Source organism: Oncorhynchus keta, chromosome 10 (genome assembly GCF_023373465.1).
Source record: "Oncorhynchus keta strain PuntledgeMale-10-30-2019 chromosome 10, Oket_V2, whole genome shotgun sequence".
Lineage (NCBI taxonomy): Eukaryota > Metazoa > Chordata > Actinopteri > Salmoniformes > Salmonidae > Oncorhynchus > Oncorhynchus keta.
The window spans coordinates 60,696,164-60,721,747 of NC_068430.1; the positions used below are offsets into that span (position 1 = coordinate 60,696,164).

General features: G+C 42.0%; 1 protein-coding gene across 2 annotated transcripts; it reads left to right on the plus strand.

The window, feature by feature from the left end:
• The first annotated feature begins 1,361 nt into the window (after window positions 1–1,361).
• Window positions 1,362–23,863, plus strand: LOC118389117 (REST corepressor 3-like). Of its 2 annotated transcripts, none has more exons than XM_035778887.2 (12): window positions 1,362–1,613; window positions 1,727–1,783; window positions 2,197–2,274; window positions 2,384–2,436; window positions 2,846–3,007; window positions 3,311–3,435; window positions 3,521–3,599; window positions 8,176–8,397; window positions 13,231–13,308; window positions 14,817–14,874; window positions 14,979–15,223; window positions 20,156–23,863. In XM_035778887.2, the coding sequence occupies exons 1-12, from the start codon at window positions 1,439–1,441 to the stop codon at window positions 20,525–20,527; spliced, it is 1,704 nt and encodes a 567-aa protein (XP_035634780.1). In that variant the 5' UTR covers window positions 1,362–1,438; the 3' UTR covers window positions 20,528–23,863. The 2 variants fall into 2 exon arrangements, with proteins under 2 accessions (XP_035634780.1, XP_035634781.1); XM_035778888.2 differs by having other exon boundaries at window positions 14,979–15,046.
• The last annotated feature ends 1,721 nt before the right edge of the window (window positions 23,864–25,584 follow it).

The following is a 25,584-nucleotide window of genomic DNA, read 5'->3' on the forward strand; positions in this document are numbered from 1 at the left end:
CTTTCAGAACATCTGCTATCTGGATTTGGGTAAAGGAGAACCTGGAGAGGCTTGGGTGAGGAACTACGGGGGGGGCGGAGCTGTTGGCCGAGGTTGGAGTAGCCAGGCGGAAGGCATGGCCAGCCGTTGAGAAGTGCTTATTGAAGTTTTCGATAATCATGGATTTACTTACTTACTCACTTACTCCCTCCTCCCCCCAAATATTATGTTTTTGCTATTGAATAGATGTAAGCCTACATTACAGGAAAGTGCATGTAAGCAAGACTGTTTTGTACAGAAATGCAGCTCAGATGTGGTACACTACAGCGGCCTGCATAATAAGTTGAACAAAAATAGACATTTCTTTAGCTATATACTTATCATTATTCATATCCAGTTTGCCTCCTTCATGTTACACTGCTGGGGTCTGTCATCATTGACCATCTAAAGGGTCTTGTGTTTAATACCAACAATTGCATCATAGTTTAGTTTATAGATTGGGCAGATGATAATGTAATGAGGTCTACCAATGTGGATTGAGAGGCCTAGCCTACTGACATTTTCAGTTAATTAGGCCCTTACACCCATTTTGGATACCCAAATGGTCAAAACCATCTCCAAACTCTCTCAAATTCACCGCTCAAACATAAGTAGGTTATATGGGCCTGGTAAACAGTGAATAACTTACATTCGAAAACCAAATAAACAATTAATTAATTGTGGGATCTCTCGAAATAGGTTAGTGGTCATTTGTCTCCATCTGCTGGCAAACCAAGGACAATATTCAGGATAAAAAGAGGCTACCCAAACGACTGGTTATTTTATTTTGCATTTTATTTTGTACAGTTGGGTTATATTCTACTTCTCATTAGCCTACTATGGGGCCATCGTTGCAAACGTAGAGTTGTTTATATTTGCATAACGTTTAAGTCAAAAGTAGCCTACGTTGAAATGCTGAAAAGCTTTGTAGACGCTTCTGTTAATAAAGGCTTTAACTAAGAGCATCTGGTTCTATATTGGCTTTACAAAACGCATCCAAGGTATCCAAAACAGACGTAGCCTATATTATGTGTAATAAATTGTAACATCTTATATTCTTCTTGTAGCCTATTCGTCTACGGAGTGTGACTGTAAACAACTCCATTTTCACCGGCGCACGCAGAGCCGCAGTTTGGCTTCATATAACCAAGTGCGTAAAGGTCCTTCCGCTAGACAAATTAGTTCCTTCTGATTTTGAATATTCAATTGCTGCTTGTCTGAACAGATACAAGCCGTGAATTACACTAAAACCAACACATATCAGACTCTGGAACAGGCTTGAAAAATATTGTTGTATATATCTGCGTTAAACCGAATTATACAAAACAATGTGGAGTAATACTGGACTGTGGCACAGTGTCACAGCTGCGTAGCTGTGGGAGTTATTGAAAAAGACAGGCTGTGAGAAAATATACATTGCATGTTTTTTTTTAGGTATTCTCCTAAGGAGAACCCACAAAGATACGTAAAAATGCCTGGAATGATGGATAAAGGGTCGGAGTATCTAGGAAAGGGACGCTCAAACGGAACAAAAAACCCTTCAAATGCATCGAATGGACATTTTTCTGATGAGAGTGGCAGTGACGACGAGCACGGTATAGCCTCGAACAACCCGTTTGCATGTAACACTGTACATGTAATTATTTTGAACGCGAAAAACAAAAAAAATGGTCTATTAATGTGCTATACATATTTTTCCTTATTGCAGATGTCGGAATGCGTGTGGGGTCCGATTATCAAGCCAATATACCCGAATTTGATCATGGTAAGGTTATGCTTGATCTACCTGACTGTATTCTGGTGGTAGCCTCGGTATAGGTTATAACAGTATATTTACATTCATCTTCTTACTTTACAACCCATAGTCAGTAATGTTATATTTCAGAATTCAGCCAGATGTGTAGAGAATTTTTGTCCTATTAAAATATGTTTGGTTTATAGAAGCGTTTTGAAACACATTTCTATTCCGAGGCTATACTTGCCCACCGTAGGCTACTGTTGGTTTCCTTCAACTGAATTGGCTTTTTGTTGCTATCTCAACAATATTTTAACAACAGTAAAGCAGCATCTTTAGTCCTGCATGTATTGCTTTAATTAGGCAGTTAAAATTGCATTAAATATCACTATATGAAAATGATGTGTTTTAAAAAAAAATATGTATTATATATTTTTCTGTAGGTTCTACCAAATACAGTGATAAAGATAGTGGGGGAATGTTGGTGTGGTCTCCATATCACACCATTGTCGACCCAAAATGTAAGTCAGTTTGGTTTTCACAAGCATCTTATTTCTAAAGACAACCAAAAGTTGATTTTACAAAACATATTTATAAGTAGTTTAATTAAACTATGATTTTTCCCCACAGTGGATGAATATATTGCCATTGCGAAAGAGAAGCATGGATATAATGTTGAGCAGGTATGTCTGCTTTTTAGGATTATTAGACAAGTACATAGGGCCACATTTACTAAGCTTTTTCACCAATGCAGAGAATCCACCTTATTTTTCAAAAACATATGAACAACTTTCAACAGAATTCCCAACACTATTGAAGCATGTTCCCAATTTAAACATTCATATTACATTTTCCAAGCACCCCGGACAGGCCTAAAATTTACACCGGTGTGAAAGCTCAGTAAATTTGACCCACAATGTATTAATAAACTACCAAGGCACACTTAAAAATAACAAATTTGAATGTCATTTAGGGGAATACCTACTCTATCTATTCTAGTTCTGTTGCTTAAGCATTTCTGGCTCAGTGAAGCCCCATAGACCTGCCTGGTGTCCATTCTCAGTGGATTCCACTCGTTGCTGTCCCCCACAGGCATTGGGCATGCTGTTCTGGCACAAGCACAACATTGAAAAGTCCCTAGCAGACCTTCCCAACTTCACCCCCTTCCCCGACGAGTGGACCGTGGAGGATAAGGTTCTGTTTGAACAAGCCTTCAGCTTCCATGGAAAAAGCTTCCACAGGATTCAACAAATGGTAACATACATATATTAATATACAGTAGCTTTTATCTTTTACTTTGATGTGTGTCTGTATACTGTTCATACAAACATACACAAGTAGCCTGGATGAATATTGCAGTTGACTTTAAGGTAATTTACGCTTGAGCCAACATCCGCATTCACCTTGAATGCAATCTCTGCAAACGTTGGGGTGATTGCCTTTAAAAGGCGCATTGTCAACAGTGCAGTGCGCTTGTCGACAATGCACCTTTGATTGAATCCCGGCTTTAATGTAAGTATAAACAGTCAATTGGCACAATATTCTCATCTGTTGTAGTTACCAGACAAATCCATATCCAGCCTTGTGAAGTATTACTACTCCTGGAAGAAGACCCGGTCCAGAACCAGCCTGATGGACCGCCAGGCCAGAAAGCTGGCAAACCGAAACGCCCAAGATGAAAGGTAAGACTTGTATCTCGCCTTACTACTGTCTCTGAAATTCCAAGTGGGACGGAGTCCAATAATGATTGGCTTTTCTTGACATTAGTGATGAAGAAATGGAGGAGGCCAACCCCATCGAAGCAAACGATAGTGATTATGACCCCACCAAGGAGACGAAAAAAGAGGTACGTTATCTAAACTTTAGAATTTAAACTGATGGAATGGCAGTTGGGATATATCAAAAAGTATTAGCGGATACGTTTTTAATCAATGACCAGCATTCACTTACAATGAGTAGTAGAGTAGACAGACGCCAAAGAAAATAGGGAAATAAAATGCAAGGTGTTTTGATGTGAGGGGAAGGTTAGTGTTACGACATAAAGTAGACAAACACACTATCCAGGATACACTTCCACACTCCATCCCCCAGGGGGCAGCAGAAACCTTGTCCTGCTTGATAAGCACATCAGGTGCTGCCAATTAGGGTGATCATCAGTTTAGTGTCCCAGCTTGAAAGCTGTGAGGCTGCTAGTTGGTTTGGTGGCCATGAGGCCTTTCGTTTAGTTTTAAATCATTAGTTTAGTCATGCTTGTCTGTGGTTTCCACCACGAGGTCAAGAGAGACAGAGTCAGCCCAAGACCATGGTAAGATTGCCATCTCCCTGGGCACATGTGTATCCAACACCGTCCTCAAACACTGATTTCTCACAAATGCACACATTCAGGCTACAGACCATGTAACTAGGCCTACGACCACTAGATAAAGCGAGTGTAACTATATCTGTAAGCTAGTTACTGGGTTAGTAACAAAGGTCATACTTAAAAGGTACAGTAAGCGATGCATAAAGTAAACCGCAACATAGGGCGTTGATTTCGGCAACAACTAAGAGTGTTTCAAGCACGAGGCTAAACTTGTACATACATAGTTTTGGTTCCATAGCTATCACGTTGTAGCAGTGGGAAGCGCACCCATGCATTAGAGTCCTGCATCGGGTTGCATATCAAATCAAACTTTATTTGTCACATACGACGAATACAACAAGTGCAGACCTTACCGTGAAATGCGTACTTACAAGCCCTGAACCAACAGTGCAGTTCAAGAAGAGTTAAGAAAATATCTACCAAATAAACTAAAGTAAAAAATAATAAAAAGTAACACAATAACATAACAGTAACAAGGCTATATACAGAGGATACCGGTACCAAGTCAGTGAGCGGAGATACAGGTTAGAGGTCATTTGTACATGTAAGTAGGGGAGAAGTGACTATTTATAGATGAAAAACAGCGAGTAGAAGCGGTGTACAAAACAATAGTCAGATGGCCATTTGATTAATTGTTCAGCAGTCTGTTAAGGAGCTGTTTGGTCCTAGACTTCATGCTCCGGTACCACTTGCCGTGCGATAGCAGAAAAAACAGTCTATGACTTGGGTGACTGGAATCTCTGATAGTTTTATGGGTTTCCCCTGACACCGCCTATTATATAGGTCCTGGATTGCAGGAAGCTTGGCCCCAGTGATATACTGGGCCGTTCACACTACCCTCTGTAGTGCCTTATGGTCAAATGCCGAGCAGCTACCATACCAGGCGGTGATGCAACCAGTCAGAATGCTCACGATGGTGCAGCTGTGGAACTTTTTAATGATCTGGGGGCCCATGCATTATCTTTTCAGTCTCCTGAGGGGGAAAAGGTTTTGTCGTGCCCTCTTCACAACTGTCTTGGTGTGTTTGGACCATGATAGTTCATTGGTGATGTGGATACCAAGGAACTTGGATTCTCGGCCCGCCCCCTTTACAGCCCCGTTGATGGGAGCCTGTTCAGCCCCGCCTTTTCCTTTAGTCCACGATCAGCTCCTTTGTCTTGCTCACATTGCCAGTTCTGACCTCCTCCTTATAGCCTGTCTCATCGTTGTCGGTGATCAGGCCTACCACTGTTGTGTCATCAGCAAACTTAATGATTGTGCTGGAGTCGTGTTTGGCCACGCAGTTGTGGGTGAACCGGGAGTACAGGAGGGGACTAAGTACACACCCCTGAGGGGCCCCAGTGTTGATGATCAGTGTGGAAAACGTGTTGTTGCCTACCCTTACCACCTGGGGGCGGCTCGTCAGGAAGTCCAGGATCTAGTTGCAGAGGGAGGTGTTTAGTCCCAGGGTCCTTAGCTTAGTGATGAGCTTCGTGGGCACTATGGTGTTGAACGCTGAGCTGTAGTCGATGAACATCATTCTCACATAGGTGTTCCTTTTGTCCAGGTGGGAAAAGGCAGTGTGGAGTGCGATTGAGATTGCATCATCTGTGGATCTGTTGGGGCGGTATTCGAATTGGAGTGGGTCTAGGGTATCCGGGAGGATGCTGTTGATGTGAGCCATGACCAGCCTTTCAAAGCACTTCATGGCTACCGACGTGAGTGCTATGGGGCGGTAATCGTTTAGGCAGGTTACGATCGCTTCCTTGGGCACAGGGACTATGGTGGTCTGCTTGAAACATGTAGATATTACAGACTCAGTCAGGGAGAGGTTGAAAATGTCAGTGAAGACACTTGGCAGTTGTTCCTCGCATGCTTCGAGTACACGTCCTGGTAATCCATCTGGCCCTGCGGCTTTGTGAATGTTGACCTGTTTCAAGGTCTTGCTCACATCGGCTACTGAGAGCATTATCACAGTCATCCAGAACAGCTGGTGCTCTCGTGCATGCTTCAGTGTTGCTTGCCTTGAAGCGAGCATACAAGTCATTTAACTCGTCTGGTAGGCTCGCGTCACTGGGCAGCTCGCATATGGGTTTCCCTTTGTAGTTCGTAATAGTTTTCAAGCCCTGCCACATCTGACGAGCGTCAGAGCCGGGGTATTAGGATTCAGTCTCAATCCTGTATTGACGCTTTGCTTGTTTGATGGTTCGTCTGAGGGCATAGCGGGTTTTCTTATAGGCATCCAGTTTAGTGTCCCGCTCCTTGAAAGCGGCTGCTCTACCCTTTAGTTCATTGCGGATGTTGCCTGTAATCCATGGCTTCTGGTTGGGTCACTGTGAGGAAGACGTCGTCATTGCACTTATTGATGAAGCCAATGACTGAGATGGTATACTCAATGCCATTGGATGAATCCCAGAACATATTCCAGTCTGTGCTAGCAAAACAGTCCTGTAGTGTAGCATCCGCGTCATCTGACCACTTCCATATTGAGCGAGTCACTGGTACTTCCTGCTTTAATTTTAGCTTGTAAGCAGGAATCAGGAGGATATAATTATGGTCAGATTTGCCAAATGGAGGGCGAGGGAGAGCTTTGTATGCATCTATGTGTGTGGAGTAAAGGTGGTCTAGAGTTTTTTTTTTCTGGTTGCACATGTGACATGTGACCCACTGTTGACAACAAAAAAGTCAGCTGGCAGATGTAATGAAAAGTCTTTCAACCCGTGGGTAGGATCGCTGTTCAGATCAATTATATTGCAGGTCAAACGTTTTATTTCAAGATTTCTTTTTCAAACCCAGGAGCTTGTTGAATTGTTGCGAATTCCATTATGTGAGCAGTGAGCCAGACATCCGAGGGTAGCAGCAACACAGCGAGAGAGGAGCAGGGAACTGTCCATTATTTGTGTGGCGTTGAAACGTTCCTAATTTGTTCACATGCGGAGATTACGTTTCCTTCAACAATACGTTGCCAAGTTTATTTTCCCTGACTCCTAGCTCACATAAAAATGGCTAACGTAACAGGAGATGGGGAAAGAAAGGTTATGATGGTGGATTACAACATCATGGAAACAGGTGCTCCGTGAATGAAATCCGGTTTGGAAGGATTTTGTAAGTCATTGTGGACAAGGAGGACAACGACCCAGTAGATGGATACACAGCATGCAAAAGTGATAATATGATAATTCAGTTATTTAGCAATGAATTATTACATTAATTCAGGCTTTTGTTCATTTAGACCATATGCAGGCTACATAAACCTACTAAATAAATGTAGCCTATTTTTGCAGCCTGTAGCTTATTCAATTCTGGGAATTGTTTCAATTAAACTATTTGATTATCTAAACAATATTGAATGTAAAGGTATTCTTTTTTACGTTGCCTATAGACTTTAATTAGGTAAGAAGGCTTTTTAGAAGGCTTTTTTTCAAAGCTATTTCAATTGTCAATGTGCGCTGCATCGCATTATGAATATAAGATAAGCCTATCGTTCTTAATTCATGGCATGGTTTCCTTTTATCCAAATGTTCAATAGACATGCAGACAAATTATTTCATTCAGGGAAGGGAAAAAAACCTAATACTCTGGTCATAATCTTTGTAAAGTATATGGATGTTATTTGGGGGGTCACAGATCAGCTCTTGGAACAATTTCTATGCTGGTGGTTCTTGTTGCGGAGAAAATATCTGGTGGGGCTCGGAATTGATGTGGCCGGCGTGGGCGGGTTCGGGTCCAAAACATGTAGCTGTGCAGGACTCTACCATGCACATGTGCAGATACTCTGGTACTGTGAGAGCAAAGTCTTGCATTGCACTCATCAGAATATCAGTGGTGCTGCGCGTGGTAACGTCATATCGCTGAGTCTGCTGTTCATGCTCCCAGGGGATTTTTCATGGATGCCTGATAAAGACCTAAGGGTCATAACGTTTCAATATAATCACCTGGGGGCATGAACAGCAGTGTGCAGCGTTTCCTTTTTATTGTACCTCTTAAAACATGCTCCCATGTGCCATATGTCCTAACAATGACACAATTTATGTTACTAACATTATGATAGCTAATAGAAAGTGTACCCGCGCCTATCCAGAGCCACACGGAGCCCCAGCCCCTGAGCTCCTCCAAGATTGGGCTCGGCCGACGGGAGCACCTGACGCTCATGCACCGGCACCACTCGCAGCGTTCCAAGTGCCGGCCGCCCAAAGGCATGTACCTGACCCAGGAGGATGTGGTGGCAGTGTCGTGCAGCTCCAGCGCTGCCAACACTGTCCTTCGGCAGCTGGACATGGAGCTGGTGGGCCTCAAAAGACAGGTGAGCGTTGGGGATTCTGGTTTGTCTCAATGCAGGGAAACCTGGGTCCTCAATGTGCTTGAGTTGAGGCTTTTTCATAGTACATTTTAGTCATTTAGCAGACGCTCTTATCCAGAGCGACTTATAGGGGCAATTAATGTCCTCTCAACCGCTAGGCTCTTTTTTTTTTGGACAGACCTACTCATTCAAGGGTTTTTCTTTATTTTTACAATTTTCTACATTGTAGACTAATAGTAAACACATATGGAATCATGTAGTAACAACTAAATAAAATATATTTTATATTTGAGATTCTTCAAAGTAGCCACACTTTACCTTGATGACAGCTTTGCACACTATTGGCATTCTCTCAACCAGCTTCATGAGGAATGCTTTTCCAACCTGGAATGCATTTCAATTAACAGGTGTGCCTTGTTAAAAGTTCATTTGTGGATTTTCTTTCCACCTTAATGTGTTTTAGCCTATCAGTTGTGTTGTGACAAGGTAGGGGTGGTATACAGAAGATAGCTCTATTTGGTAAAAGATCAAGTCCCCCCAGATGACAACCATAACCAAAACATGATGCAGCCACCACCATGGTTGAAAATACGAAGTGTGGCCTCCCGGGTGTGCCACCAGAGACTCTGGGTTTGAGCCCAGGCTCTTTTGCAGCCGGCCGCGACTGGGAGGCCCATGGGGCGGCGTACAATTGGCCTAGCTTCGTCCAGGTTAGGGAGGGTTTGGCTGGTAGGGATATCCTTGTCTCATCGCGCACTAGCGACTCCTGTGGCGGGCCGGGCGCAGTGCACGCTGACCAGGTCGCTAGGTGTACGGTGTTTCCTCCGACTCATTGGTGCGGCTGGCTTCCGGGTTGGATGCGCACTGTGTTAAAAAGGAGTGCGGCTAGGTTGGGTTGTGTTTCGGAGGACGCATGGCTCTCGACCTTCGCCTCTCCCGAGTCCGTACGGGAGTTGTAGCGATGAGATAAGACAGTAACGACTAACGATTGGATACCACGAAATTGGGGAGAAGAAAAAAAAATAATAATAAAAAAATAAAATATGAAGTGTGGTATTCAGTGACGTGTTGGATTTGCCCCAAACATAGCACTTTTATATTCAGGACTAAGTTAATTTGCCATTTTTATTTCTGTTTTACTTTAATGACTATTGCAAACAGGATGCATGTTTTGGAGAAGAAATTCTTTACACGCTTCCTTCTCACTCTGACATTTAGGTTAGTATTGTGGAGTAATTACAATGTTGTTGATCCATCTTCCGTTTTCTCCTATCACAGCCATTTAAACACTGTTTTAAAGTCACAATTGGCCCCGTGGTGAAATCATTGGCCTCAAGTTTTCCTTCCTCTCCGGAAACTGAGTTAGGAAGGACGTTTGCATCTTTGTAGTGACTGAGTGTATTAATACACCATCCAAAGTGTAATTAATAACTTAACCATGCTCAAAAGGATATTCAAGGTTTACTTTTTATTTGTATTTATTTTATGTACCAATAGGTGACCTTCGCGAGGCATTGGAAAACCTCTCTGGTCTTTGTGGTTGAATCTGTGTTGGAAATTCACTGCTCGACTGAACGACTTTACAGATAATTGTATATGTGTGGGGGTACTGTCGTGGAAATTCAGTACTGAGAGAGACTTGGTAATTTCTTCATACAATCATCTTCATTTAATATCGATAAATTATTGCAATAATAAAACCGTCGACCCAACAGTCTTGACTGTTAGGCTGAGAGCCTCCCCTTCACAGACAATGCACAGTTTATATAGCGGATACCCAGAATGCTTGGTTCCACCCCTCCCATATACAGTGCCTTGCGAAAGTATTCGGCCCCCTTGAACTTTGCGACCTTTTGCCACATTTCAGGCTTCAAACATAAAGATATAAAACTGTATTTTTTTGTGAAGAATCAACAACAAGTGGGACACAATCATGAAGTGGAACGACATTTATTGGATATTTGAAACTTTTTAACAAATCAAAAACTGAAAAATTGGGCGTGCAAAATTATTCAGCCCCTTTACTTTCAGTGCAGCAAACTCAAGTCTCCGTATAAATGCACCTGCACTGTGATAGTCTCAGAGGTCCGTTAAAAGCGCAGAGAGCATCATGAAGAACAAGGAACACACCAGGCAGGTCCGAGATACTGTTGTGAAGAAGTTTAAAGACGGATTTGGATACAAAAAGATTTCTCAAGTTTTAAACATCCCAAGGAGCACTGTGCAAGCGATAATATTGAAATGGAAGGAGTATCAGACCACTGCAAATCTACCAAGACCTGGCCGTCCCTCTAAACTTTCAGCTCATACAAGGAGAAGACTGATCAGAGATGCAGCCAATAGGCCCATGATCACTCTGGAGGAACTGCAGAGATCTACAGCTGAGGTGGGAGACTCTGTCCATAGGACAACAATCAGTCAGTCGTATATTGCACAAATCTGGCCTTTATGGAAGAGTGGCAAGAAGAAAGCCATTTCTTAAAGATATCCATAAAAAGTGTTGTTTAAAGTTTGCCACAAGCCACCTGGGAGACACACCAAACATGTGGAAGAAGGTGCTCTGGTCAGATGAAACCAAAATTGAAATTTCTGGCAACAATGCAAAACGTTATGTTTGGCGTAAAAGCAACACAGCTCATCACCCTGAACACACGATCCCCACTGTCAAACATGGTGGTGGCAGCATCATGGTTTGGGCCTGCTTTTCTTCAGCAGGGACAGGGAAGATGGTTAAAATTGATGGGAAGATGGATGGAGCCAAATACAGGACCATTCTGGAAGAAAACCTGATGGAGTCTGCAAAAGACCTGAGACTGGGACGGAGATTTGTCTTCCAACAAGACAATGATCCAAAACATAAAGCAAAATCTACAATGGAATGGTTCAAAAATAAACATATCCAGGTGTTAGAATGGCCAAGTCAAAGTCCAGACCTGAATCCAATCGAGAATCTGTGGAAAGAACTGAAAACTGCTGTACACAAATGCTCTCCATCCAACCTCACTGAGCTCGAGCTGTTTTGCAAGGAGGAATGGGGAAAAAATTCAGTCTCTCGATGTGCAAAACTGATAGAGACATACCCCAAGCGACTTACAAACTTACAAACTTCTACAGATGCACAATCGAGAGCATCCTGGCGGGCTGTATCACCGCCTGGTACGGCAACTGCTCCGCCCTCAACCGTAAGGCTCTCCAGAGGGTAGTGAGGTCTGCACAACGCATCACCGGGGGCAAACTACCTGCCCTCCAGGACACCTACACCACCCGATGTTACAGGAAGGCCATAAAGATCATCAAGGACATCAACCACCCGAGCCACTGCCTGTTCACCCCGCTATCATCCAGAAGGCGAGATCAGTACAGGTGCATCAAAGCTGGGACCGAGAGACTGAAAAACAGCTTCTATCTCAAGGCCATCAGACTGTTAAACAGCCACCACTAACATTGAGTGGCTGCTGCCAACAAACTGTCATTGACACTGACCCAACTCCAGCCACTTTAATAATGGGAATTGATGGGAAATTATGTAAATATATCACTAGCCACTTTAAACAATGCTACCTTATATAATGTTACTTACCCTACATTATTCATCTCATATGCATACGTATATACTGTACTCTATATCATCGACTGCATCCTTATGTAATACATGTATCACTAGCCACTTTAACTATGCCACTTTGTTTACTTTGTCTACATTCTCATCTCATATGTATATACTGTACTCGATACCATCTACTGTATGCTGCCCTGTACCATCACTCATTCATATATCCTTATGTACATATTCTTTATCCCCTTACACTGTGTATAAGACAGTAGTTTTGGAATTGTTAGTTAGATTACTTGTTGGTTATCACTGCATTGTCGGAACTAGAAGCACAAGCATTTCGCTACACTCGCATTAACATATGCTAACCATGTGTATGTGACAAATAACATTTGATTTGATTTGATTTACAGCTGTAATCGCAGCAAAAAGTGGCGCTACAAAGTATTAACTTAAGGGGGCTGAATAATTTTGCACGCCCAATTTTTCAGTTTTTGATTTGTTAAAAAAGTTTGAAATGTCCAATAAATGTCGTTCCACTTCATGATTGTGTCCCACTTGTTGTTGATTCTTCACAAAAAAATACAGTTTTATATCTTTGTTTGAAGCCTGAAATGTGGCAAAAGGTCGCAAAGTTCAAGGGGGCCGAATACTTTCGCAGGGCACTGTAGATTGTGGGGCACCATAAGCCACTTTGGGTTCTTCCGCCTCTGGTGCTTTCTCTCAGATGCCAGGATAATTAGGAATAGGGAGGCCTTTAGCCTGGAGGAACAGAACATCTCTATCTCGGTGACACACCCAGCAGTAGGTTTTTACCTAGTCATCACTTAATCAGTTGCCAGCCCCAGCTTCAAACAACTCCTCTCAGTTCACTACAGTATTAGTTGCGTAAATAATTGCGGAATATCCAACAATCAGGTAAATATGTAATTTTTCTATCACAGTACAGAGATGAGGTAGTCATTCAAAAAACATGTTTAACACTTATTGCACACAGGGATTCCATGCAACTTATTATGTCACTTGTTAAGCACATTTTTACTCCTGAACTTATTTAGGCTGGCCATATAAGGGGTTGAATACATGGACCCAAGACAGTTCAACATTTTTAAAATAATTTGTAAACATTTCCAAAAACATAATTCTGCTTTGACATTATGGGGTATTGTGTGTTGGCCAGTGACAAATACATCTCAATTTGAATCAATTTTAAATTCAGGCTGTAACACAACACAATGTGGGATGTGAGTACTTTCTGATGGCACTATGAATTTATCCCACAGGTTCAAAATGCAAAGCAACTGAACAGTGGTCTGAAACACAGGATGGAAGCGGGCATTGATGACTTCAGGCTGCCGGAGGTATGTGCCAAATGTTTTTAGATTTCAGTGAGAAAGGGACCTAGCAATGTGACATAAGTGGTCATAATTTGTCATGACATTCACATCACTAAGACCATACAAATGAAGTGCTACCAAAGAGATGGAAGTCATTAGTTATGGATGTTTCTTTATTATGGTTGCTTATATGAAGTGAGTGACCTGTTGAATTGACATGTATTGCCACTTAGCTTCTACACTGAACAAAAATATAAACCCAACATGTCAACTGTTGGTCCCATGTTTCATGAGCTAATATAAAAGTTCCCAGAAATTGTTCACGAAAAGCTTCTCTCTCTCAAATGGTGTGCACAAGTTTGTTTATATCCCTGTTTGTTAGCATTTCTCCTTTGCCAAGAAGCTTATTAAACATGATCATTAGACAGGTACACCTTGTGCTGCGGACAAACGGTGCAGTTGTCACAAAACACAATGCCACAGGTGTCTCAAGTTGAGAGTGTGCAGTTGGCATGCTGACTGCAGAAATGTCCACCAGAGCTGTTGCCTGGTAATTTAATGTTAATTTCTGTACCATAAGCAGCCTCCAACGTTGTTTTATAGAATTTGACATTAAGTCCAACCAGCCTCAACCGCGGACTTGTGTAACCACACCAGGTCAGGACCGTCACATCCGGCTTCTTCACCTACGAAAATGTCTAAGACCAGCCACCCGTACAGCTGATGAAACTCGTCATCCACACCAGGGTCTTAACCTGACTGCAGTTTGGCATCGTAACTGACTTCAGTGGGGAAATGCTTCGATTGCGACTGGAACACTGAAGTGTGCTCTTCACGGATGAATCCCAGTTTCAACTGTACCGGGCAGATGGCAGACAGCATATTTGGCGTCATGTGGGTGAGCTGTTTTCTGATGTCAACGTTGTGAACAGTGCCCCATGGTGAGGGGGGGTTATGGTAAGGACAGGCATAAGCTACGGACATTTGCATTTTATCTGTGGCCATTTGAATGCACAGAGATACCGTGAAGAGGCCCATTGTCTTGCCATTCATCCACCACTATCACCTCATGTTTCAGAATAATGCACGGAAAGATGTCGCAAAGATCTGTAAACAATTCCTGGAAGCTGAAAATGTCCCAGTTCTTCCATGAACTGCATACTCACCAGATATGTCACCCATGACAGCGTGTTCCAGTTCCGCACAGCCATCGAAGAGGAGTGGGACAACATTCCACAGGCCACAATCAACAGTCTGATCAACTATATGTGGAGATGTCGCGCTGCATGAGGCAAATGGTGGTCACAAGATACTGACTGCTTTTCTGATCCAAGCCCCTACTTTCTTTTGAAGATATCTGAGACCAACAGATATCTGTATTCCCAGTCATGTGAAATTCACAGATTAGGCCCTAATTAATTAATTGAAATGTCCTGATTTCCGTAGGAACTGTAACTCAGTAAAATCTTTGAAATTGTGACATTTATGTTTTTGTTCAGTGTATAACATCAGGTGTTCTTTGTCTGTTCTAGTGCAGCCAAAAAGTTAATGCTCGCTGGACAACAGATGAACAGCTTCTGGCAGTTCAAGGTAAACCTACGTTCTTTGTGGGTTTGTAGTCAGCTCATGTTCTTGTCCATGGCCCGCCAGTCTGTTTACCTCGTGCAATTTCAGAATATTTGTTGTTTCAACAGGTGTCCGGAAGTACGGGAAAGACTTCCAGGCCATTGCCGACGTTATCGGTAATAAGACGGTAGGGCAGGTAAAGAACTTCTTTGTGAACTACCGCCGCCGGTTTAACCTGGAGGAGGTGCTGCAGGAGTGGGAGGCGGAGCAGGGAACTGGCACCCCCAACGGTGACACTGCCACCTCTGGCGAGGAGGGGAAGAACAGCTCCAACACCCCTTCTGGGAAGAGTATGGACGAAGAGGAGGAGGAGGTGGTGGAGCGTTCCTTTATTCCCCTAAAACCAAAAAAATTAACCTTCCCATTAACCCCTTCTGTGATTTCATTATAGTTAGCTATGGGAGTTGGCCTCCCACAAGCCCCCTCTGCATGCAGGTTTTTACTCCAACAAAAATCTCTTAACACTGCAGTTTCATAAACATTCCTTCATAAAGGTGTCTTAACATTATAATTATTACAATGTTAGTTGCATCTGGACATTCCAACCCTGGGGGGGTGTGGGGGGGCTATATGCAAAAAAAAAAACATTTCCAATACGCATGTCTATAATACACACAATTTATAATTCTACAAATTTACCATTGACTTGATAACTTGAAGAAATATCTGAATGTGGTTGATGTCAACGAATGGTCTTTTACTACTTGCATGACGTGTAGCTTTAGGTATTATTTAACATATCATAAGCAGTTGTAGATGACCCTGCTATACAGTATTGAAAATAATGTAATACTAATATATTTTAAACGAATACACTACATGACCAAAAGTATGGACAAATACTCGTTGATCATCTCATTCCAAAATCATAGGCATTGATATGGAGTTAGTCCCCCCTTTGCTGCTATAACAGCCTCCACTTTTCTGGGAAGGCTTTCCACTAGATGTTGGAACATTCGGGGATTTGCTTCCATTCAGTCAAAAGAGCATTAGTGAGGTCGGGCTCTGATGTTGGGCAATTAGGCATGGCTCACAGTTGGCATTCCAATTCATCACAAAGGTGTTCAATGGGGATGAGGTTAGGGCTCTGTGCAGGCCAGTCAAGTTCCTCGACAAACCATTTCTGTATGGACCTCGCTTTGTGCACGGGGGCATTATCATGCTGAAACAGGAAAGGGCCTACCCCAAACTGGTGCTACAAAGTTGGAAGCACAGAATCTTGTAGAATGTCATTGTATGTTGTAGCGTTAAGATTTCCCTTCACTGGAACTAAGAGGCTTAGTCCGACCCATGAAAAACAGCCCCAGACCATTATTCCTCCTCCATGGCTGTGTGCTCCATTTTATACACCTGTCAGCAATGGTGTGGCTGAAATAGCCAAATCAACTCATTTGAAGGGGTGTCCACATGGTTTTGTTTAGATAGTGTATATGCCTTTATGGCTACGTTGTCAATTAGCTATGTAGGAAACACAATAGAACAGGTGCCAGGCTTATTTTCATAACCTGATATCCGTTATGACTGCTAATGACATTTGTTAAACTGATCTTAAATCTGGTATTCCAACATGGCATTCAATGTCAAGACCAGTCAAGTGGCTATCCCTCCTCCTGGAGAGCTACTGTACTTTTCCCACATTTTGTTAGGTTACAGCCTTATTGTAAAATCAATTAAATTGTTTTTTCCCCCTTCAATCTACACACAATACCCCATAATGACAAATCAAAAACAGGTTTAGGAATGCTAATTTATAAAAAATTAAAAACATCACATTTACATAAGTATTCAGACCCTTTACTCAGTACTTTGTTGAAGCACCTTTGGCAGCAATTACAGCCTTGAGTCTTCTTGGGTATGACGCTACAAGCTTGGCACACCTGTATTTGTGGAGTTTCTCCCATTGTTCTCTGCAGTTCCTCTCAAGCTCTGTCAGGTTGGATGGGGAGCATTGCTGCTCAGCTATTTTCAGGTCTCTCCAGAGATGTTCGATCGGGTTCAAGTCCGGGCTCTGGCTGGGCCATTCAAGGACATCCAGAGACTTGTCCCGAAGCCACTCCTGAATTGTCTTGGCTGTGTGCTTAGGTTTTTGTCCTGTTGGAAGGGGAAACTTCGTCCCAGACTAAGGTCCTGAGTGCTCTGGAGCAGGTTTTCATCTTTCCCTCGATCCTGACTAGTTTCCCATTCCTTGGTGCTGGGAGGAATGATGCTGCCTGATGCTGCCACCATGCTTCACCGTAGGCATGGTGCCAGGTTTCCTCCAGACGTGAAGCTTGGCATTCAGGCCAAAAAGTTTCATCTTGGTTTCATCAGACCAGAGAATCTCGTTTCTCATGGTCTGAGAGTCCTCTAGGTGCCTTTTTGGCAAACTCCAAAGGGGCTGTCATGTGCCTTTTACTGAGGAGTGGCTTCCGTCTAGCAACTCTACCATGAAGGCCTGATCTGTGAAGTTCTGCAGAGATGGTTGTCCTTCTGGAAGATACTCCCATCTCCACAGAGGAACTCTGAAGCTCTGTCAGAAGCTTCTGTCAGAGTGACCATGGGGTTCTTGGTCAGGGAGGTTCTTGACCAAGGCCCTTCCCCCACAATTGCTCAGCTGGTGGCCAGCTCTAGGAAGAGTCTTGGTGGTTCTAAACATCTTCCATTTAAGAATGATGAGGCCACTGTGTTCTTAGGGACCTTCAATGCTGCAGAAATGTTTGTGTACCCTTCCCCAGATCTGTGTTTAGACACAATCCTGTCATCGGAGCTCTACGGACAATTCTTTCGACCTCATGGCTTGGTTTTTCCTCTGACATGCACTGTCAACTGTTGGACCTTATATATGTGCGTAGATAGATGAGGGGGGGGGGGGTATCCATTTTAGAATAAGGCTGTAACGTAACACTTGAGCTGTGTTCGAATACCCATACTAACATACTGTATACTACATACTTAATGAGCATATACTACATACTATTAGTTTTTTAGTATACTGTAAACGAACCGTATGCTTTCAGTTGAGCGTAGTAGCTCTTCACCTGTCTACCTGAAGTTCATGCTTTTACTATGCAACCTCTTGCTAGCCTAACAAATGACGAGTCAGACATTTTACGACTTTGGTTGTGTTCTTAAATTGAATATGGAGTGCCAGAGTGCACTCGTAAATTTAGAGCGTTGTCAGATTGTCCTTTTCTGTAAATTCAGAGTGTTTCGCTCTTGAAGCACACACTGGTCTCTCGGACCGAGGAGTAGGGTTGATTTGAGCGTTTTGACCTTACAACGGCAGTCAGGCATCCAAGCTAACGTTGGCTAGCTTGTAAATAATACTTTTTTTCTTAACTGACTTGCCTAGTTATATTAAGTTTAAAATAAAACAATTGCTTGCTAGCCACTTCCAGACACAAATGAGACCACTCTGACCATTTTACTCAAATCATATTGTATTTGTCACATGCGCCGAATACCACAGGTTTCACCTTACAGTGAAATGCTTACTAACAAGTCCTTAACCAACAATGCTTTAAGAAATTAAGAAAAAAATACAAATAATTATTAAGTAAAAAATAGAAAAAGTAGAAAATAAAAGTAACAATTTAAACAACAGCAGTAAAATAACAAGCAAGGCTATATATATACAGGGGGTACCAGTACAGAGTCAATGTGCGGGTGCACCGGTTAGTTGAGGTAATATGTACATGTAGGTAGAATTCTTAGGGCCTTCCGCTGACACCGCCTGATATAGAGGTCCTAGATGGCAGGAAGCTTGCCCCCGTTGATGTACTGGGCCGTACGCACTACCCTTCCAGTCGGAGGCCGAGCAGTTGCCATACCAGGCGGTGATGCGACCAATCAGGATGCTCTCGATGGTGCAGCTGTAGAACCTTTTGAGAATCTGAGGACCCATGCCAAATCTTTTCCGTCTCATGTAGGGGAATCAGCTTTGTCGTGCCCTCTTCACGACTGTCTTGGTGTGCTTGGACCATGATAACTTGTTGGTGATGTGGACACCAAGGAACTTGAAGCTCTCAAGCTGTTCCACTATAGCCCCATCGTGCTCTGTCCTCATTTTCCACAATCATCTCCTTTGTCTTGATCACGTTGAGGGAGAAGTTGTTGTCCTGGCACCACACGACCAGGTCTCTGACCTCCTCCCTATTGGCTGTCTCATTGTTGTTGGTGATCAGGCCTACCACTGTTGTGTCATTGGCAAACTAGCATGTTATCCAGAGCATTGGTGACTAACTGTGCTGCTGGCAACAATTTAATTGCGCTTTTTTGACGACGTTTACTGACATCGGCCATATTCAATGGGTGTTGAGTGCTCGTAAATTCATTATTCTGTGCTCTGGTACACTCAGACGAGAGTGCCCTGAAATTAGAGTAGATAGCCAGAGCGAATTTACGAAAGCACCCGAATGGCCAGCTAAGCATGACGGGAATAATCAAATCATTAGACGTTGGGTAATTATAGTTAGATAGCCTAAAGTTAATATGCTGGCAAGTATGATGGTCCTTCTGTAGCTCAGTTGGTAGAGCATGGCGCTTGTAACGCCAGGGTAGTGGGTTCGATTCCCGGGACCACCCGTACGTAGAATGTATGCACACATGACTGTAAGTCGCTTTGGATAAAAGCGTCTGCTAAAATGCCATATATTATTATTATTATATATTATGATGTATAAGTATCCAACTAACATTAGGTAGCTACCTAACAACATACTGTTGTAATGATAAGCTATGTGGTTCGTAAGGACAGCGTAGCTAACAAATTGTCAGACAATATAAAGGGTAAGGTAACTTATTTGAAAAGTCATTACTTTATTACATTGCTCAACATTTTCTTATCATTTGTCATAATTAGTTAAAGCAGTGAATTTTTATCCTCTATCGTTGTACTTCGACTGCATATTTTCTGCCATTTCCTTCAAAAATGGAAACAATGTGCTTTCTTTCCTGAAGAATTGCATTATGGGCCCTAAAGTACGGAAATAGCATCCTCTTCGTATTTTGTGTATACTTCATATTTTGGCGAATTTAGTACGACATCCGGCAACTTTTGGCATACTAACTATACCCATACTATGACCAATAAGCATACTATATACTCAATTCACGTCACAAATAGTGCGGTTAGTATGAGTATTCGAACACAGCTAATTTGTAAAAAGTCAAGGGGTCTGAATACTTTCCGAATGCACTGTATGCTGTAATGTATTGCCCATCTGCGTTTTGGTCTGAAATCCCAACTCACGCCTCTCTCTTCCAGGGCCAGGTGACCCCGTCGTCAGGCCCTTCTCCCGCTACCACTTCCTCTTCAACTTTCCAAACCCTGGTGACATCGTCGGCAACTTCGCTCAACCAGCCGCCCCCGCTCCTACGGCCCTCTCTGCCAGCCACCCCGGCCCTCCACAGGCAGCCGCCCCCTCTCCAGCAGCAGGCCCGCTTCCTACAGCCCCGGCCCGCGCTCAACCAGCCCCCCCCACTCATCCGGCCATCCAACCCCCCACCCCCGCGCCTCAATCCCCGGCCGCTTGCCCCGACCTCAGCCCCCACCTCCACAGGGTGCCCAGGCTCCAGCCAGCCGCCCCCCACCCTGGTGGGCATCCCATCGGAGACGCCGTCCTCCTCGCTGCACTAAGTGTGTGCTGTGCAATGGCGAAGGAAGACAACGGAAAAGTCGGTGGTCGTTTTTTTTTTTTTTTTACTTGGTTGTTTGTTTCCTTGTATTTTTCTTGACAATGATCCGTTGTGTTCCTGAAAGTCGTCAATCGTTGGTTGTTTATGAGCAGATTATGTATATTAATGAGAAACGTAAAGCCGTTGTGAAGTTTTTAAAGTCTATGTATATTAGGTTAGGTCTTAGTTTTATTTATTTGAAATCACATAGTTTTTTTTATTCACTCACCTTTGGATGGACTTGCTTAGATGTTATGTATTGGTGATGTTAAAGATTTACTAGAAGCATTTGTCCTGTTTGAAAGTGTTCTTGGCTTCTGGTTAATGTATATTTTACAAACTGGCAAAATTTGCAAGTGGTCTATAAACAAGGTATATTGAAGACACTATAATGGACAATACACCACCACTAGTGAACAGGTGGCGTTACCATATTTCAGTTCAATTGTTTGATTTGCTGTAATGCATATTTGTTCTTTGAGCGAATATAGACTTATCTTTTATATAAGCATTATTTATTTTTCTACTCGGTGCTATGGACTCTAGACTGATTTTTGCCTATGTCCAGTATAATAATAACCATTGTGTAAGTGCTCTTACGCTTCTAGGCCAACTGTATTTACGTGATTGAATTGATCTAAACTGGAAGAAACTGATTGAAAAAAATGATGAACCGGTTAATAAAATGAATTTGTTTAATGTAATATTAAGCTACGAGGATGTCAATGTCAGTGAATCGATTGTTGTAGTCAGTGACCCACATTTTCAGGAATTTGATATGTTTCAATGATTTTCATTTAAGATATATTGAAGAACAAAATGTTTGACTTCTGTACAGTTGTGTGTAATTTGTGTGCTTAATTTTAAACTGTCAAGATCATACCTAAAACGACGCTTTTTGATTTTGTTTTAACGGTCGCCCATCAGTAATTCCCAGTGTAAGATGAGGCATAGTATCTAACATATCCATTCAAATAATTTTAACATTTTGTTTTCTCTGTCCAGTTATGATCATTCGTTTTTTTGTTTTGTTCACGTTTTGGAGTTAATTAGTGCCGCTTCATGTTCAGGGGTTGAAAGATTCTGTAAAATTTCGGAAAATGTATACAGTTGAAGTCGGAAGTTTACATACACCGTAGCCAAATACATTTAAACTCAGTTTTTCACAATTCCTGACATTTAATCCAAGTAAAATGTCCCTGTTTTAGGTCAGTTAGGATCACCACTTTATTTGAAGAATGTAAAATGTCAGAATAATAGTAGAGAGAATGATTTATTTCAGATTTGATTTCTTTCATCACATTCCCAGTGGGTCAGAAGTTTACATACACTCAATTAGTGTTTGGTAGCATTGCCTTTAAATTGTTTAACTTGGGTCAAACATTTTGTGTAGCCTTCCACAAACTTCCCACAATTAGTTGGGTGAATTCTGGCCCATTCCTCCTGACAGAGCTGGTGTAACTGAGTCAGGTTTGTAGGCCTCCTTGCTCGCACATGCTTTTTCAGTTCTGCCCACAAATGTTCTATAGGACTGAGGTCAGGGCTTTGTGATGGCCACTCCAATACCTTGACTTTGTTGTCCTGAATCCATTTTGCCCCATGCTTGGGGTCATTGTCCAAGACCCATTTGTGACCAAGCTTGAACTTCCTGACTGATGTCTTGAGATGTTGCTTCAATATATCCACATAATTTTCCTTTCTCATGATGCCATATATTTTGAAGTGCACCAGTCCCTCCTGCAGCAAAGCACCCGCACAACATGATGCTGCCACCCCCGTGCTTCACGGTTGGGATGGTGTTCTTTGACTTGCAAGCCTCCCCCTTTTTCCTCCAAACATAACAATGGTCATTATGGCCAAACAGTTATAGTTTTGTTTCTTCAGACCAGAGGACATTTCTCTAAAAAGTATGATCTTTGTCCCCATGTGCAGTTGCAAACCGTAGTCTGGCTTTTTTTATGGCGATTTTGGAGCAGTGGCTTCTTCCTTGCTGAGCGGCCTTTCAGGTTGTGTCGATATAGGACTAGTTTAACTGTGGATATAGATACTTTTGTACCTCTTTCACCCAGCATCTTCACAAGGTCCTTTGCTGTTGTTCTGGGATTCATTTGAGCTTTTCGCACCAAACTACGTTCATCTCTAGGAGACAGAACGCGACTCCATCCTGAGCGGTATGATGGCCGTGTGGTCCCATGGTGGTTATACTTGCGTACAATTGTTTGTACAGATGAATGTGGTACCTTCAGGCGTTTGGAAATTGCTCCCAAGGATGAACCAGACTTGTGGATGTCTATAATTTTTTTGTCTGAGGTCTTGGCTGATTTCTTTTGGTTTTTCCATCATGTCAAGCAAAGAGGCTCTGAGTTTGAATGTAGGCCTTGAAATACATCCACAGGTACACCTCCAATTCATTCAAATGATGTCAATTAACCTATCAAAAGCTTCTAAAGCCATGACATAATTTTCTGGAATTTTCCAAGCTGTTTAAAGGCACAGTCAAATTAGTGTATGTAAACTTCTGACCCACTGGAATTGTGATACAGTGAATTATAAGTGAAATAATTTGTCTGTAAACAATTGTTGGAAAAATTACTTGTGTCATGTACAAAGTAGATGTCCTTACCGACTTGCCAAAAGTATAGTTTGTTAACAAGAAATTTGTGGAGTGGTTGAAAAACGAGATTTAATGACTCCAACCTAAGTGTATGTAAACTTCTGACTTCAACTGTACGTTCTCCAGAAATCCTGGTTGGATGATTTCCGGAACGTTTCTCAAATTTTGCCTAATCACTGCTAAGGAATGGAGGAAGAAATAGGCTAATTCACTACTGTACATGGTGACAAGCTTATTAAAACATGTTGAAATGCAAACCTAAATCACCCTGAAACCACTAATTTACACTGACTCTATCTTTTCCCGTGGAAATAATGTGGCCAGAAGTAAGTATAATCATGAACATTGAGGACTTGCATTTTGCCTTGAAAATACATGACATTCGCATGTTACCTACCGTATGTAGTGTTTACTAGGCTATTGGCTTGCCATTATTTCAGGCTCTCGTTGCACTTGCATTTCATTCAAGTTTCTTTCAAACATTTTAATTTCCATGTCCCTTCTCGCACATTTATTTGGTTTGTCTTTTGTCCTACTGTATTTGTCCTACTATATTTAAATGATTACTTTTTCCAGCCTGCTTAAATTGAAATGAATATTGCCCCAAAAATATAGCATACTAGTATAATCCCAAATATACATCTATAAATATAGCACATAAAAATAAAAAAAATGGAATTGTTGCATAGTTTCCCTTTAATTGATTTGTCTACTTTAGCCTAAATCATTTTTATCAGCATTGTTTCTGCTTGTTGATATGCCTAATTGACACTAGGCACAAACGTCAGTTCCTCTAGTTTTGATTTACATTTGGTTTATTAGTCTAAATGTGAATGCACTTTAAATAAAATGTTACCATGGCATTGGATTTAGGTTAAAGGTTGGGTGGGGAAAAAATGCCCTTACGTTGACTTTTTGCAAATCCAATCAGTTTCACATTGATTCATCATGGCATAGATTTATATTGGTTTAAATTATGTGGAAACAACGTTGATTCAACCAGTTTTGCCAATGAGTCGATTTCGCCATGCATGTAAAAACATCAGCTGTGCTTCTTGGTGGTCTTGACTTATTAGGCCTAGGGTCTACATGATTCTATTATAGATTTGTCGTATTAAAAAGCATTATCAATGTGCTCAATATATCTAAATGTATGCATGTTATTTTCGACCACATTGCCATATGCTAAAACCTTTAATATAGCCGTATTATAAACACCACTCTGACGTTTGGGTTTGATTGAACTACTAGCTCCGTGAATTGTAGCCTATAGTTAAGTTATTTTCAAATACATTGTGATAATTTAAGACACTTCTCAAATTGTTATCTCTCAATTTTCAGCAAATACCATTTTAAATCTATGGATGCATAAAAAGGGGACAATTTATTCAGCATCCTGTCCTCGAAACGCTCCAGGGAGGCTACGCATGGTGCAAACCATACATTTTATTTTACCGCGTTTTAGGATACGATCATTTTTCAAGGGTGTGAACTGTGAACACAACATTACTGCCATTACATTCACTTCCTGACTCATTTTCCGCTCATATAAAATTGGCGGCACGCCGAGTTGTGACGTATAGCCTGGGCTACATCCTCCGTACTGTGTAGAAGATTTTGCCATATGAATGTGGATGTAAATTACAAAAGTAAATTAAGAATATCGTCGCACATTCCGTTTTTAAATACACGGTAAGAACGCACTGTATGCCTGCTCAGATCTTCAATGCAACAGTTGTTTATTTAGGCTCTGAAAACGAAAGCAAACATCTAATTTCAGTGTGACTTTTTGACTTAACAATATAAATACAGAACTCCCTTGGATTTTGTCTTCACATTTTTAAAATTGTTATAATCATTATGTTTTCATCTATTGGAATCATAATGAATTGCGCTGTTCTTCAGCAATGGGGATTCCCCAACAATGTAGTGCTGCAAAGAGTGCATAATTCCGTCGCGTCTTTTTGTCTTTCTCAATATAACGTCAATTAATAGCCTACTCGTACTGTTAATGTAATACAACATAATCCATGTTTATCTTAATTGTCCATTGTCTCATTAAGGATTGGCCGCGCACCCTTAGCATGGGCTGCGAGGGGGTAGAATCGCTGGTTTCACCAGCACTAAGGCACTCGGCAAGGGGGATTTCTGAAAGGGAGATTCTGATGAGACAATGCACCGACCACCCACGGTCATTATTGGGTGCTTATTGAGTATCATAGGAATATTTGCTTGATTTAATACTAAACATGTTCGATACCTGCACCAGAGTTGGCTAGATGGAAACGAATGCCTTTCTGAACATCCTGACAAGCATGGCTGTAGCCAGGGTCTGAGTTTTAGTGAGGTCTAGAACCCCCCTTCTCATTTCAATAAATGTTCAACCAGGTGAAGCTCATTTACTG